The sequence below is a fragment of the Cucurbita moschata genome, unplaced genomic scaffold, assembly GCF_002738365.1.
Source record: "Cucurbita moschata cultivar Rifu unplaced genomic scaffold, Cmos_1.0 Cmo_Scf00028, whole genome shotgun sequence".
NCBI classification, from domain to species: Eukaryota; Viridiplantae; Streptophyta; class Magnoliopsida; order Cucurbitales; family Cucurbitaceae; genus Cucurbita; species Cucurbita moschata.
Window position 1 is genome coordinate 2,228,003 of NW_019268544.1, and position 13,177 is coordinate 2,241,179.

At 39.0% G+C, this 13,177-nt stretch overlaps 3 protein-coding genes across 4 annotated transcripts; 2 read left to right on the forward strand and 1 right to left on the reverse strand.

Annotated features, from left to right (window-relative positions):
- The first annotated feature begins 17 nt into the window (after positions 1-17).
- Positions 18-4,730, forward strand: LOC111463312 (calcium-transporting ATPase 2, plasma membrane-type-like). Of its 2 annotated transcripts, none has more exons than XM_023107193.1 (7): positions 18-469; positions 1,126-1,180; positions 1,267-3,209; positions 3,298-3,456; positions 3,558-3,729; positions 3,844-4,142; positions 4,244-4,730. In XM_023107193.1, the coding sequence occupies exons 1-7, from the start codon at positions 293-295 to the stop codon at positions 4,481-4,483; spliced, it is 3,045 nt and encodes a 1,014-aa protein (XP_022962961.1). In that variant the 5' UTR covers positions 18-292; the 3' UTR covers positions 4,484-4,730. The 2 variants fall into 2 exon arrangements, with proteins under 2 accessions (XP_022962961.1, XP_022962962.1); XM_023107194.1 differs by lacking the exon at positions 18-469 and adding an exon at positions 832-927.
- Positions 4,731-5,117: 387 nt separating this feature from the next.
- LOC111463314 (50S ribosomal protein L7/L12-like) lies at positions 5,118-5,987 on the forward strand. Its single transcript, XM_023107196.1, has one exon. It carries the CDS (start codon positions 5,269-5,271, stop codon positions 5,773-5,775), a length of 507 nt encoding a protein of 168 aa, XP_022962964.1. The 5' UTR covers positions 5,118-5,268; the 3' UTR covers positions 5,776-5,987.
- A 1,091-nt stretch (positions 5,988-7,078) lies between these two features.
- LOC111463313 (telomere repeat-binding factor 2-like) lies at positions 7,079-13,161 on the reverse strand. The gene is made up of 7 exons (XM_023107195.1): positions 12,856-13,161; positions 12,160-12,329; positions 11,775-11,986; positions 11,011-11,095; positions 10,308-10,391; positions 7,845-8,220; positions 7,079-7,384 (listed from the first exon to the last, which is right to left on the reverse strand). The coding sequence occupies exons 2-7, from the start codon at positions 12,307-12,309 to the stop codon at positions 7,371-7,373; spliced, it is 921 nt and encodes a 306-aa protein (XP_022962963.1). The 5' UTR covers positions 12,310-12,329; positions 12,856-13,161; the 3' UTR covers positions 7,079-7,370.
- Between the last annotated feature and the right edge of the window lie 16 nt (positions 13,162-13,177).

Sequence of the window (13,177 nt, forward strand, 5' to 3'; positions counted from 1 at the left end):
CCCCCCCCCCCCCCCCCCTTCTTCTTCTTCCTCCTCTTCAATTCATTCTTTTGGATTTCGTTTCTGAATCCAAAATGGCGACGTAGAGACACAGGAAGATAGAGATTCCATATACCTACTACCTCTTTCTTATTATTATTGTTCCTTTTCTGTCAATTGTCGTAATTTGTTAAGTTTCAACGAAGCATCGCTGCAAGTCCGAGCCATCTCCGATAGAAAGTGACATTGCATCAGGTTTTCCTTATATTGGAACTGAACTGACGAATTTATTTTCATCAACTATCTCAGAAAAATGGAGAGGTTTTTGGACGAGAATTTTGGAGGCGTCAAGCCCAAAAACTCGTCTGACGAGGTGCTCCAGAAGTGGAGGGATCTTTGTGGAGTGGTTAAGAACCCTAAAAGGAGGTTTCGCTTTACCGCCAATCTCTCCAAGCGTGGCGAAGCTGCTGCTATGCGCCAGAGTAATCAGGTTCCTCTACATATTCCCATTCTATCAACGATTATTTGATGATTTTCACTGTCTTTGTGATTATCTATATCAGTTTCTTATTTTTCTGATTCCTCCCGTATTGGTTCTAAGACGTATATACCATACACGGCGCATTATTATTTTCAGTGCTTTGGCTTCAGCTTCAGTATATTCTTTTACTGACTAAGTAAAAACACAGAGTCGATATCATTATATCTTTTTAAAACCTCTATGCAGTAACCATCGAAATAAGATTAAATCTATCACGACCTGGCACTCAGTTTTCGTGTTAAATGATAATTAATATGATATCAAAGCTGAAGGTTCTCTGTTTGAACCACTTTTAATGTTTTTACTTCCTAAATAAAATTGATATCAGCTCATTGGGCAGACTCAGAAAAGTGAAGAACAAAAAGGCTTGTTGGGCTTAGTGCTCATTTTTAATCCATAAAACAAAGGTATTGATTAAAATCAAATTTACCTAATCCATAGATTATGTTTAGTAATTATGTAACGATAACCATACAGTTAGTTAAAGATGAATGTGATAAAAAAAATTTCTTCTGCGAAGTGAAGGACCCAACCGCTTACCAATTGGTTAGGTTTACAGTTTTCTTTTCCGCTATCTGCTGACTTATCCCTGCCTATTATTGTAGGAGAAGTTGAGGGTCGCAGTTTTAGTCTCAAAAGCTGCATTTCAATTCATCCAAGGTTTGTAGTTCTGGAATTTTCATGAAGTAATGTGGGTATGTATGAAGATTTTCTCATATTTGATGGAACTTGTCTCGGTATGTTAGGTATGCAACCAAGTGATTATAATGTTCCGGAGGATGTCAAAGCTGCAGGTTTCCATATTTGTGCTGATGAACTTGGGGCAATTGTTGAAGGCCATGATCCAAAGAAGTTAAAACATCATGGTGGTGTTGAAGGAATTGCTCAGAAGCTCTGTACATCAACAACAACTGGGCTTAATGGCGATGCTGATGCACTCAACAGTAGGCAAGAGATTTATGGAGTTAATAAATTTGCTGAGAGTGAACAGAGGAGTTTCTTGGTGTTCGTTTGGGAGGCACTCCAAGACATGACTCTCCTGATCCTTGGACTCTGTGCCTTCGTCTCTTTGGTAGTTGGCATAATAACTGAAGGATGGCCGCATGGGGCTCATGATGGCCTTGGAATTGTTGCCAGTATCTTGTTAGTTGTATTTGTGACAGCAACTAGTGATTATCGACAATCCTTGCAGTTCAAGGACTTGGATAAGGAGAAAAAGAAGATATCAATTCAGGTTACAAGGAATGATTATAGACAGAAAATGTCAATTTATGATTTGCTTCCTGGAGATATTGTACACCTGTCTCTTGGGGACCAAGTTCCTGCAGATGGACTATTTGTTTCAGGGTTTTCTGTGTTGATTGATGAGTCAAGTTTGACTGGAGAAAGTGAGCCAGTGATGGTGAGTGCAGAAAGCCCTTTTCTTTTATCAGGAACTAAAGTTCAAGATGGATCCTGCAAGATGATGATCACTACTGTTGGGATGAGAACCCAATGGGGTAAGTTGATGGCCACTCTTAGTGAAGGTGGAGATGATGAAACTCCATTGCAGGTGAAATTGAATGGAGTGGCAACAATTATTGGGAAAATAGGTCTTTTCTTTGCCATCATCACATTCGCTGTGTTGGTTCAAGGATTGGTTAGCCAGAAGCTTCGAGAAGGGACTCACTGGAACTGGTCAGGAGATGACGCATTAGAGATATTGGAATTCTTTGCCGTTGCAGTCACAATTGTTGTTGTTGCTGTGCCAGAGGGGCTTCCTTTGGCTGTGACATTAAGCCTTGCCTTTGCCATGAAGAAAATGATGAATGATAAAGCACTTGTCCGTCACCTTGCAGCTTGTGAAACTATGGGTTCTGCCACAACTATTTGTAGTGACAAAACTGGAACAATCACTACAAATCACATGACAGTGGTCAAATCATGCATTTGCATGAATGTCAAAGAATCAAGTAATAATCCATCAAGCTTCTGCTCTGACCTTCCATCCTCCGTTGTCAAGCTTCTGCTACAATCAATATTCAACAACACTGGGGGAGAAGTTGTAATCAACAAAAATGGCAAACGTGAGTTGTTGGGCACTCCCACTGAGACTGCATTATTAGAGTTTGGTCTTTCACTCGGTGGTGATTTTCAGGCTGAGAGACAGGCAGGTAAACTTATTAAAGTTGAGCCATTCAATTCTTTGAAAAAACGGATGGGTGTTGTCCTACAATTTCCTGAAGGTGGTTTCCGAGCTCACACTAAAGGTGCTTCAGAAATAGTATTGGCTGCCTGTGACAAGGTGATCAACTCGAGTGGTGAGGCTGTTCCTTTAGATGAAACTTCCACCAAACATCTCAATGTTATTATCGATCAATTTGCTGGTGAGGCTCTCCGAACACTTTGCCTTGCCTATATGGAATTGGAAAATGGATTCTCTGTCAATGATCCTATTCCCGTTTCTGGTTATACCTGCATTGGTATTGTGGGTATTAAAGATCCTGTTCGTCCTGGTGTTAAGGAGTCTGTTGCAGTTTGTCGTTCAGCTGGTATTACTGTACGAATGGTTACCGGCGACAATATTAATACTGCAAAAGCTATTGCTAAGGAATGTGGAATTCTCACTGATGATGGCATAGCCATTGAGGGTCCAGATTTCAGAGAGAAGACTCAAGAGGAATTGCTTAAAATTATTCCCAAAATTCAGGTGCTTCGTTATTTTCCTAATATCTCTGCACCTTCCAACTTCCTTCAAATAGTTTATATGATTCACACTTGGGTAAACTCTTTTGTAGGTGATGGCTCGATCCTCACCTCTAGATAAGCACACCCTGGTCAAGCATTTGCGGACCACCTTTGATGAAGTTGTTGCAGTTACTGGTGATGGAACAAACGATGCTCCTGCGCTTCATGAAGCAGATATTGGACTAGCAATGGGCATTGCTGGAACTGAGGCGAGTTTAACTTAGAGCTACTTGGCAACATATCCAGATTACTTTACGATGTTCTCTGCTGTGATTTGACTGTTTGATGGACCTCTGTTTTTGGATTTCAGGTCGCCAAAGAGAGTGCTGATGTGATCATTCTTGATGATAATTTCTCTACTATCGTGACTGTGGGAAAATGGGGTCGTTCTGTTTACATAAATATTCAAAAATTCGTGCAATTCCAGCTGACTGTCAACATTGTGGCGTTGATTGTGAACTTCTCTTCAGCTTGTTTGACAGGTTAAATATTAGAACAGCTCATATAGCGCTTGGTTCACTTATTTTTATTAGGCCCAAAAAAGTTTTGTTTCCTTCCATCTGCTAACCTTCTTCTGGTGTAAAAACATGCTTCAGGTAATGCACCCCTTACTGCAGTCCAGCTCTTGTGGGTGAACATGATTATGGACACACTTGGAGCTTTGGCTCTCGCCACTGAGCCTCCGAATGATGAGTTGATGAAGCGCTTACCCGTTGGAAGGAGAGGAAGTTTTATCAGCAATGTCATGTGGAGAAATATCTTGGGGCAGTCCGTGTATCAGCTCTCAGTGATATGGTTTTTACAGGCCAAAGGGAAAGAAGCGTTTGATCTAGACAGCACTGATTCTGATCAGATACTGAATACCCTCATCTTCAATTCCTTTGTGTTCTGTCAGGTACCACACACTTCTTGTTTCTAACCCTTTTCATCCATCCTACACTGTTCGGAGATTTAAAAGTCTCAACTCCAAATGCTAACCGGATTTTGTTGTGACAGATTTTTAACGAAATAAGTTCCAGGGAGATGGACAAAATCGATGTCTTTCGAGGCATGCTTAATAACTATGTGTTTGTTGCTGTCATTGGTTCCACCGTTCTGTTCCAAATACTAATCATCGAATTTTTGGGAACATTTGCAAGCACCACCCCTCTGACTTCGTCGGAGTGGCTGTTTAGCGTGGTGGTTGGATTTCTAGGCATGCCCATTGCTGCTTTCTTGAAGACTATTCCAGTATAAATAAACCCAACCCAAGTCGACCACACACAGAGAGGTTTCTTCAATCACATAGACTTAGTGAGGTGAGGCCGTTGGTTGTTCACCCTGTAGTTTAGCTCTATGATTTCTATGTATATTAGTGGCCACAAAGTTCGTTTGGTCAACCACTCATTAAAATGAGTATCTATTTCCCTATACGCACCGTTCATTTATTCTTTGTTTTTCATTGCACTCCAATGGCGAATGACGAAAGGTTGCAGCTTTCAAATTTTGTCGGTGTTCTTTTTAATAAGTTCAATTCTATTTTTTTCATTATTCCACGAATATTTGTATTCTTTCAATCGGGATCTCTCAATCCACCCTAATTCTATTGTATCAAAGATAAATTTCGACTATTTCTATCCTCCAACTCATCTAAACTAGTTCGGATCATTTCAAATATGATTAAAGTATTAAATATGAAAGCAAAAAAAGTGTTTGAAAAATAAATTATTTATGAAATTCTGATGAATGGTGTGTAATTTCATTCCATAGACAATAGAAGGGGAACTCTTTTAATTTGAAGGGTAATTTCGACTTTTCGTATGGGCTATTTTTCAAATTTTTTATATTGTGACATTTTTCAAATTCTCAAGTAGTTTCTTTAATTTTGAAGGCCACGGCACTAATGGAAGGGGAAACCCTAATGACTTCAGAGTAACCCTCGGCTTCCTCCATCTGTAGAAACTCAGTGCTTCAATGAAGGACGACACTCTGTGACGAATCAATATCATCCACGGTGTTCTCAGAAACCCTAATTCCTCGAAATGCCATCAATTGCCTCCAAACTTCCGGCCAAAGCTCTAGGGAGACTTCTCACTATCGCTCCGAGACAATTACTTGTTCGGTCCCTCGGCACCGTCTCCGAGGAACGAACCCAGAAACTCCAGCGGATCGCCGATGACCTCCTTGGCCTCACTAAAATCGAACGACACGATTATGCCATCCTCTTCCGGCTGAAAATGGGGTTAAACAAGTACGGCCCTGCAGTTTCTGGTCTAAGCGCATCAGGTTCGGCGTCCGCCGGATCTGCATCCGCCGTAGCAAAAGAGGCTGAGAAAACCGTGTTCGATATAAAGCTCGAGAAATTTGATGCGGCAGCGAAGATCAAGATCATAAAGGAGGTGAGGACGTTCACTGATTTGGGTCTGAAGGAGGCTAAGGATTTGGTGGAGAAGGTGCCTGTGGTGCTGAAGAAGGGTGTAACGAAAGATCAAGGAAACCCAATTATTGAAAAGCTGAAGGAATTGGGAGCTACCGCGGTACTGGAATGACTTCTTTTTTCTTGTCATTTCGTATGTTCATTTTGGATTAAAATAAAGCTGCCCTTGTTTGAGAACTAACGAAATTTTTTGAAAGAGCCAAGTTTTCCGAAGATTACATTTCATAATGATATTGTTGCTTGACATGAGATTTAAAGTACATTTGGCTTTTCCCCTTTGGCATTTCTCCATTTGATTTTCAATGAGAACCAGTTCCATTCTGACGTTCTTGGGCGGACTTGGAAGAATTTAACAAATCCATCTCTTACTGGATTTCTCTACTCGTGCAATGTGATATATGAAAAAGAGTTGTACTTTTACTTGAGCAGAATTTCCTTGAGCTGAGGGAAAAGGTGTGTGGGTTTTGTTCTTTCCCTGAGATAGATGAAGAACAATGAGGCAATTTTCATTCCGCTGCTTCTAATGTGGCCTTACATTGTTGGCAAAAAGTCGTGAAAAATTGTTGTGTGGCGATCAATTTTTTTTATGGGTTGATGATGCTGATGGCATAACCTATCGACGATGATGCTCCTCCATCGTGGCATTTTGTTTGTTGCTGTTATTATCTAATGGAGAAGGAAAACAGGTGCCTCTCGTTAGAAACTCAGTTCATAAGGTGTTTTTAGAAGAAAGTTTGGTGGATGTGTATTTGTTCCTCATCTTTTCCTTTCACGAGGGAATTGATTTTTCAGAAGATTGATGAATAGTTGCCACAGTAGCTTACAAGACACATTTATAACTAGTTGCCATGTTACAAATCTTATCGAATCTTTTGATTCGACTGAAGAGGGAAACAAAACAAATCCCACATGAGGCCGTCAGCGATGCGTAACAGACGAAAGTGAATTTGAGCCTTTTCAGCATCCTCCTCCTGCCTTAGAATTTCTATAGACATCTATATATATTGGAAGCTCGAGTAATGTTTCATTAGTTCTGTAATGACATGCTTCAATGCGAGATAAACAAAAATACCCCTTCGGTATGACCCAGAATAAATTAAAGACCCTGCTCGGGACTCCATTGTCGGAACTTGTTTCTGGGTTTTTTTTTTTCCTTGGTTGAGGAAGTTCTTCACGCCTGCAGAAATATTTCAATCAGCAACTTGAGTTATAAAAGTTTTGTCCTCTGTTTGTCTTCATGTTTTATCATGTTCATAGAATCACAAAGACTGCTGCGGAAACTCTATTGTAAATGCTATAATGCAAACTTATTCCACCGTGGAAATGCTAATAATCATTCGTAATTGTTCATTTCTGTACTTCTGGAAAAACGTATTGTTCCACATTAGTTTGAGAAACTTGTTCGAAGTTGTGTATTGGGTGGACCAAAAATCACATCTTAATTTATAATTTTGATCTCTTAAAATCGCAAAGACAGTCTGTCGAGGAAACAACATTTTCAGATCAAGTAAGCACCTCTCTCTCACCAAAATCCTTTACCCTATGTTTGATTTTAAAATCACATTACCGACATACACTTCCGATGACATGATCCCCAGAGGCCGTCTTTCTCATAAGGCAATCATATTCTGCAGATTTACAACGCTAACAATATCTACACTTGGTTACATCAGTTGCACATGGAAATGCAGCAGCACCTTCATCTTCTCAGAACACGTTGCCTACAGTTATCATTGAAAAGTTATGGTATCTGTCAAAATAACCGAGTATAAAAATGATACATCCCAAGATGATTAACATGGTGAATAACAATAAACTCTTGTTATAAATTTTGATCTCGAGAGTGAAATCATTGATAGAATAACCAAAACTAACTTTGGTCAATAGCCAAACAATTTGAGCACGAGGGGTAGTGAAGTGAAAGGCGAGTTGGTAACAGTCTAAATATAGCATCTCTCAAGAAAAACAATTAGTGCAAGAAGAAATTTAAACGTCAGAAAAGGTCCACACAACCAATTTATATCACGATTTTGGTTATCTTTTTTAAGCTGACATTAATTTATCAAAAAGCTAAATACGCATATTGACACATGTAAGTTTCGTGTCGCAATTAAACAAGATATGCAGCAATATTAAGTATATAAATTTGTAATTTATGACTGAAGCTGTGCGTTGCATTACCTTGGAGAAGAACTTTTTGAATAGGATTTCTACTAGGGAACATTCTGCACTCCAATGCCTTCATCGCCGCTTCAGCAAAAACTTGTGCTGATTCAGCTTCAGCCTCTGCTTCTTCTGCTTCTCTTGCTGCCCTTTCAGCCTCTGCAATGGCAGCCTCTGCCTCAGCTACTGCACGTGCAGCAGCTATAGCCGCCTCCTCTGTAGTCATTATCTTCATCTTCGAAAGTTCCGAGTCAACTTGGGATTTAGTGATGATTTTGACTTCACTCTTCTCGGCCTTCGAAGAATCCATCTGCTTGTCCTCAAGGAGTAACAATGGAACATTTCTTCTTCCAGATAAGGTTGAATTTGGATCAATTCTGTACTTGTGCTTTACCTAGACAAACAAAATCCATATAAATGTTCCAGTAGCAAATGGCAGCACTATCGTTCATTTTCCAGCCTCAAGTTCACCACTTTCCTTGTGATTTTTTAACCATTTCAGTTTTACTTGCATTATAATTAACAACGGTGCAGACTTATCAATATATCAGACTTTTAACATCCCAGAATGAAAAGGAAAACAAAACTCTAATTTGAGCGTGAATTCCTTCTACAACCGAATAATAGTACATCCTTCAGAAACATGTTCAAAAAATTTGCCTTCAATAAAATACTTGGTAAGGTTTTAGAATGCCCTTTAAGAAATTCTTGACCACATAACCGGGCAAATCTGAAGGGTGATGTAGCATGTTAATATGGCTCTAGCATCAGGTTAATTATTTATGGCTTTAGCATCAGGGTTAATTATTTATGGCTCTAGCGTCAGGGTTAGTTATTTATGGCTCCATCTCAATTTGACTGACCAAACTCTTTTTGAAGACGTTCAATATTATTTATGGTTCCACGACAAAACCCTTTCAAAGTCGAGATGCAAGCCTTCAAATGTCGAGCCAGGTTGGACAAAGTTGGGACACGTGGAACACTGAAGGCATATCAACTGTAGCTGGTAGATTCCATCGATATCCCACATAACACACCTAATACTCCATTGGCAAACGACTGCAAAGAAAGGGTGCAAGTTTCTTATTGATCACTGAACAAGAGAACGTCGTCTATAGGGGCATAACTTCAGGAAAACCAAGTCGCCTACTACAAAACTCAAATCCTTCCTCTTCTTGTTGACCAATGTCTTCATATTTATTGGGCTAGACCTGGAATACAATACATCACTCTTTTGAAGAAAGAGAGCAATGTAGGTGAGGATGGATTTTCATAGAAACTCTTAAAGGTTTGAGGATCTAAAAGCTCCCTCTTTTGAGGCACTCTTTGGTCAAGATCCAATCTCACTTAACTATTGCGAGAAGCTGGAACAGTTAAGTGAGGTTGGGTCTTGACCAAAGAGTGCCTCAAAAGGAGTTGCTTTAAGGTATGAAGTGTTCAACCAATTTTGGCCCAAATGAATCCACTGTTTTGGTTATCTGTGCCAAGTCAAGGATCTGCTTCTAAACAGTTTACAACTTTGGACTGGCTATCCATTTGTATGTGAAAAGAAGTACACTTCAAATTTTGGTGAAGAAAGAACCTAGAAATTTACTATGGCTCTTTTTAGCCGCTGATGGACCTGCTGGCCTAAGTTGTATCTATGTAAACTGATCCCTTGTCAATGGTTCCATGAGTGGCCACAATATGTGTCCACTATCCTTCTTAAATTTTCTTTGGTACCCAGTTAAAAGGAACCACTTCAATTCCTTCAACGTTATTGAAACACACAAGACATGCAGGGCTTCAATTTTCTGTTGAATAGATGATACCCAACCCTTCGGTAATATATGACTGGGGTAAGTTCCATTTAGGAAAATACACATTTCTGGATGTTAGCATATAGCCTTTGATCATGCGACAATGCACCTAAATGCTGAACACAAGTCTTCAGACTAGAGCTACAAACCAAAATGGCATTAAAAAAAAGACAAACAAATCACCTCAAATAACACCGTCAAGCATGACCTGTCTACTCGAGCATGGTTGTGTCCCATTGATCAAATCTTGATTCAATGAATTTGTTTCCCCAACAAAACAATTATAAGAACTGACTGCCAAGAAGACTACTCGAACAGTGGGGGTCGCACGATTTTGAATGGTTTGTTCAATCCTACTTGCTACCATAACCAGCTTACCCCTTTTCCCCTCCCCTTTTGATTTCTTTTGTTAACATTATAGATACAGCCTTACTGTCTCCCTAGACATACCTCAAGAACACTCCCCAAAACAGATTGACATCATTCTCATGCAAAAAAGTTCAATAAACCCTTGCTATTCTAAAACTCCCTAAGTCACTGCTCCTTCAGGCCTTCCTCCTAGCGAAGAAAATAGCACACGCTTACCAGTCAATATTCAATCAGCCTTAAATCTCAACAGTCTCAACAGCTGCTAGAATAATCATTTTTCCATATAATTTCTGTATTATAGTAGGAGAATTACCTTTATCAACTTTCCATTTGCCGTCATATGCTTCAATTTTGTTGAAAGGAGTTTTTTAAGGTTTGGTGGGGCCCAGTAATGCTCCTACACAAAGAACAAATGAAAACTTCAGAATTATACCATTTTTTGCAGAGGCATCAAGGTAAGAAGATGGTAATGACAAATACATAAAGTGACGGTCATCAAATCTTCTGAATTTATTTTTACTTATTTAAATTTGTGAGATTTTACTATCATGTAAGACTTCAAAATGACCAGAGTACACAGTTTGTTAGGGATCTAACTTATGAATAAGAAAAACCCAGGAGCTGAAAGTAATATATCTAAGTACCCAATTGTAGAGATGATAAAACTGCCTGAAAGAAGTGAATTTAATAAACAAGAGGAGAACCCTCTCGTAATCTCCTTGGTTTTTGTTAGAAGTCTCACCACTTTTTGCTCCTTTCCCACTCTTTCACTAAAAAGCTCTCTCTTATTTAATACTCACACACACAAAGACTAGCATGCAGTGCTACAAACAAATAAGGAAATCACATTTTAGTACACTTATTGACTGATTGGCATCCCTTCCACGCTAAGAACATGACATATTACAGCATCTCATAGCAATTAGTTTTAATAATTATCCATTCTATGCATAAGATCTTTACTCCACATACAAAATTGTCAAACAATTCGATCCACTTGTATTATGCATTAGCACCTCTATGTACATAGCAATTGCAGCCCGGTCAGAACCCCTTTGCTCCTTTAAGTTGTTAATTGCCTCTGATATAAGTTTGTCCAATCTACAACATGCAAAACAGGTCTTATAAATCTATTCGAAAGCAGGAAAGGAACAATGAAGCACCTGCAGCTTCCAGTGAAGACTAATTTTAGAACATGATGTTTAAAACCATGTTTAGTGGATATATAGACCAATTTGGAAATTAGATTTTCTCATTCTGAATGCAGGTGGTGAAAGATCACCTAGATCATTAATGTATCATTTCTTATATCAAAATAACTACCATAGAGGCAAAAGGTAAGATAATAGAACCAAAAAAGGCCTCTTGTTCCCTCATTTGATTCCAGGAAAGCTGAACAAGAAATTGAAGCAATTTTGCCTCCAAAAAGAATGCAAGTTAAATAGGGTAACACTAAATGCAATAAAGTTGAGGAACTACGTCATGCATTACAAAATGTTATGTGTGTGTGTGTGTATGCAGACTAGGCGATGACTTCTCTTTGTAGCGTATGTGATGCACATCATTGATTAAACAATTATTTAATCACTAGTCATTAGTTTCTGGAAGTAGAAAAAAAATGTCAAGATTTACTTTACCAGAAAATTTAGCTAGCTATGGTATTTGATACTTTTAAAACTATGTGAACCATAATAACAATTGGTTATGCAATAATCACAATATGTATCAGACTCCTTCACCCTGGAACAAGAAAGATTCACATAATCAGCAGCCATGAGACCTTGCTAGTGGCTCTTTTGGACCATTAGTGCGAATTGTTCCATTTGAAATTGCAAGTGGCTTAGCGTCAACAATCTCCTCATTCTGATGCACGGTGCTTACAGGCATAGGATCATCGTGATGTTTTAGGGCCAAAGGATTCTTTTTAAGTGCGAGCTTAGCTTTTTGCCTAGAGCCCCATATTGCAGTAACATTTATATTTCTCCACTTGTCCTGTTCAGAGCCAAAATTACATTAAAAAGTCATTAATGTTTCAGTAAACCAAGCACTGTGTTTCCAAGTAGAATATGGAAAGGAAAACTCAACATGGGATGCTTGGTGAATTGCTACATCCTGTGGCTTAATTATGGCGAATAAACGATAACTAGGGGGGTGAAGGGAGGCACCTTGAGATCCACATTTGAGCGCTGATGCAAAATTGAGCTGAACTCTGGATCTGTTAGTATTGTGCGCCATTTTCCTGCTCCATGCTTGATCACTCCTGCTTTAAGGGCAGCTTCTTCTTCAGCTGTCCATTTCTGCTTTGGCGCACCCATTTACAAAAGCCCCCCCAACTCTGCAACAATTTTTTTTAAGTATTGGTCGGGAACTCCAGTAAGCAATCAAATCAATTCATCGAAAACAAACGACTAGTCAGCAAGTACTTCCATCGTTTACAAGAAATAAAGGATTTTCAAAGAAAATGAAATTGCACATAAGGAGCTTTCAATGTTAATTTGATCGATTCTAAAGCAAACAAAACAAAATAGTAAACCATCAAATGGACAAGAGAGTAGCCAATACTTTCATGTAAGACGATTCCATCATTCGTGGAGGAGGAGGAGAAGTGATTTCGAGCACCTCTATATCACATTCAACAACGAAGTTGCAAAGTTATTGATCGGATAAAGAGACATGCGATATCATTCTATCCAATAATTCAAATTGTTAGACATATGTAATCAATTTTTCTCTCAGAAGGAGTCCCAGCTTGTAGTGCCTAAAAAACTATTTCGATTTCCACCAAACAATTCATTCAAAACTGAAAACACAAAGGAAAGAATTGAACAAACAGAACAGAAACAAAATTCTGCCTTTATTACCTTAGAAAAATAGGGAGCAATCGAATATCGTAGTTGAGTGGAACTTTGAAAACCAACAAAGACTGCAGCTTAAACCATTTCCGCTCGTTCAGAGTCTCCTCAAGGTTTTCTGGCAATTTACGAGCGCGCGTCCGATCGAAAGAAAGATCAGTCCAGTACTAGACAAATTATTTTGAAGACGAGAAATTCAGGGGTCACATCGTCAAAGCAACACGAATCTTGGGAAGAACAAATATAGTTGAATAGATGAAAAAGAGGAAAAGGCTTTAGAAGGGAGAAAAACTGGGGAATGTTGACACTCAATTTATCCATCGTAATTACT

What these genes read in the sequence shown, in the direction of transcription:
- LOC111463312 (XM_023107193.1), top strand. Translation starts at nt 293, where the DNA reads ATGGAGAGGTTTTTGGACGAGAATTTTGGAGGCGTCAAGCCCAAAAAC. An exon ending in CTATGCGCCAGAGTAATCAG is followed by an intron (nt 470 to 1,125) that starts GTTCCTCTACAT and finishes CTATTATTGTAG; the next exon opens with GAGAAGTTGAGGGTCGCAGT. An exon ending in AAATTATTCCCAAAATTCAG is followed by an intron (nt 3,210 to 3,297) that starts GTGCTTCGTTAT and finishes ACTCTTTTGTAG; the next exon opens with GTGATGGCTCGATCCTCACC.
- LOC111463313 (XM_023107195.1), bottom strand. Translation starts at nt 12,309, where the DNA reads ATGGGTGCGCCAAAGCAGAAATGGACAGCTGAAGAAGAAGCTGCCCTT. An exon ending in GCTCAAATGTGGATCTCAAG is followed by an intron (nt 11,987 to 12,159) that starts GTGCCTCCCTTC and finishes GGCTCTGAACAG; the next exon opens with GACAAGTGGAGAAATATAAA. An exon ending in CAATTGCTATGTACATAGAG is followed by an intron (nt 10,392 to 11,010) that starts GTGCTAATGCAT and finishes TTCTTTGTGTAG; the next exon opens with GAGCATTACTGGGCCCCACC.
- LOC111463314 (XM_023107196.1), top strand. Translation starts at nt 5,269, where the DNA reads ATGCCATCAATTGCCTCCAAACTTCCGGCCAAAGCTCTAGGGAGACTT.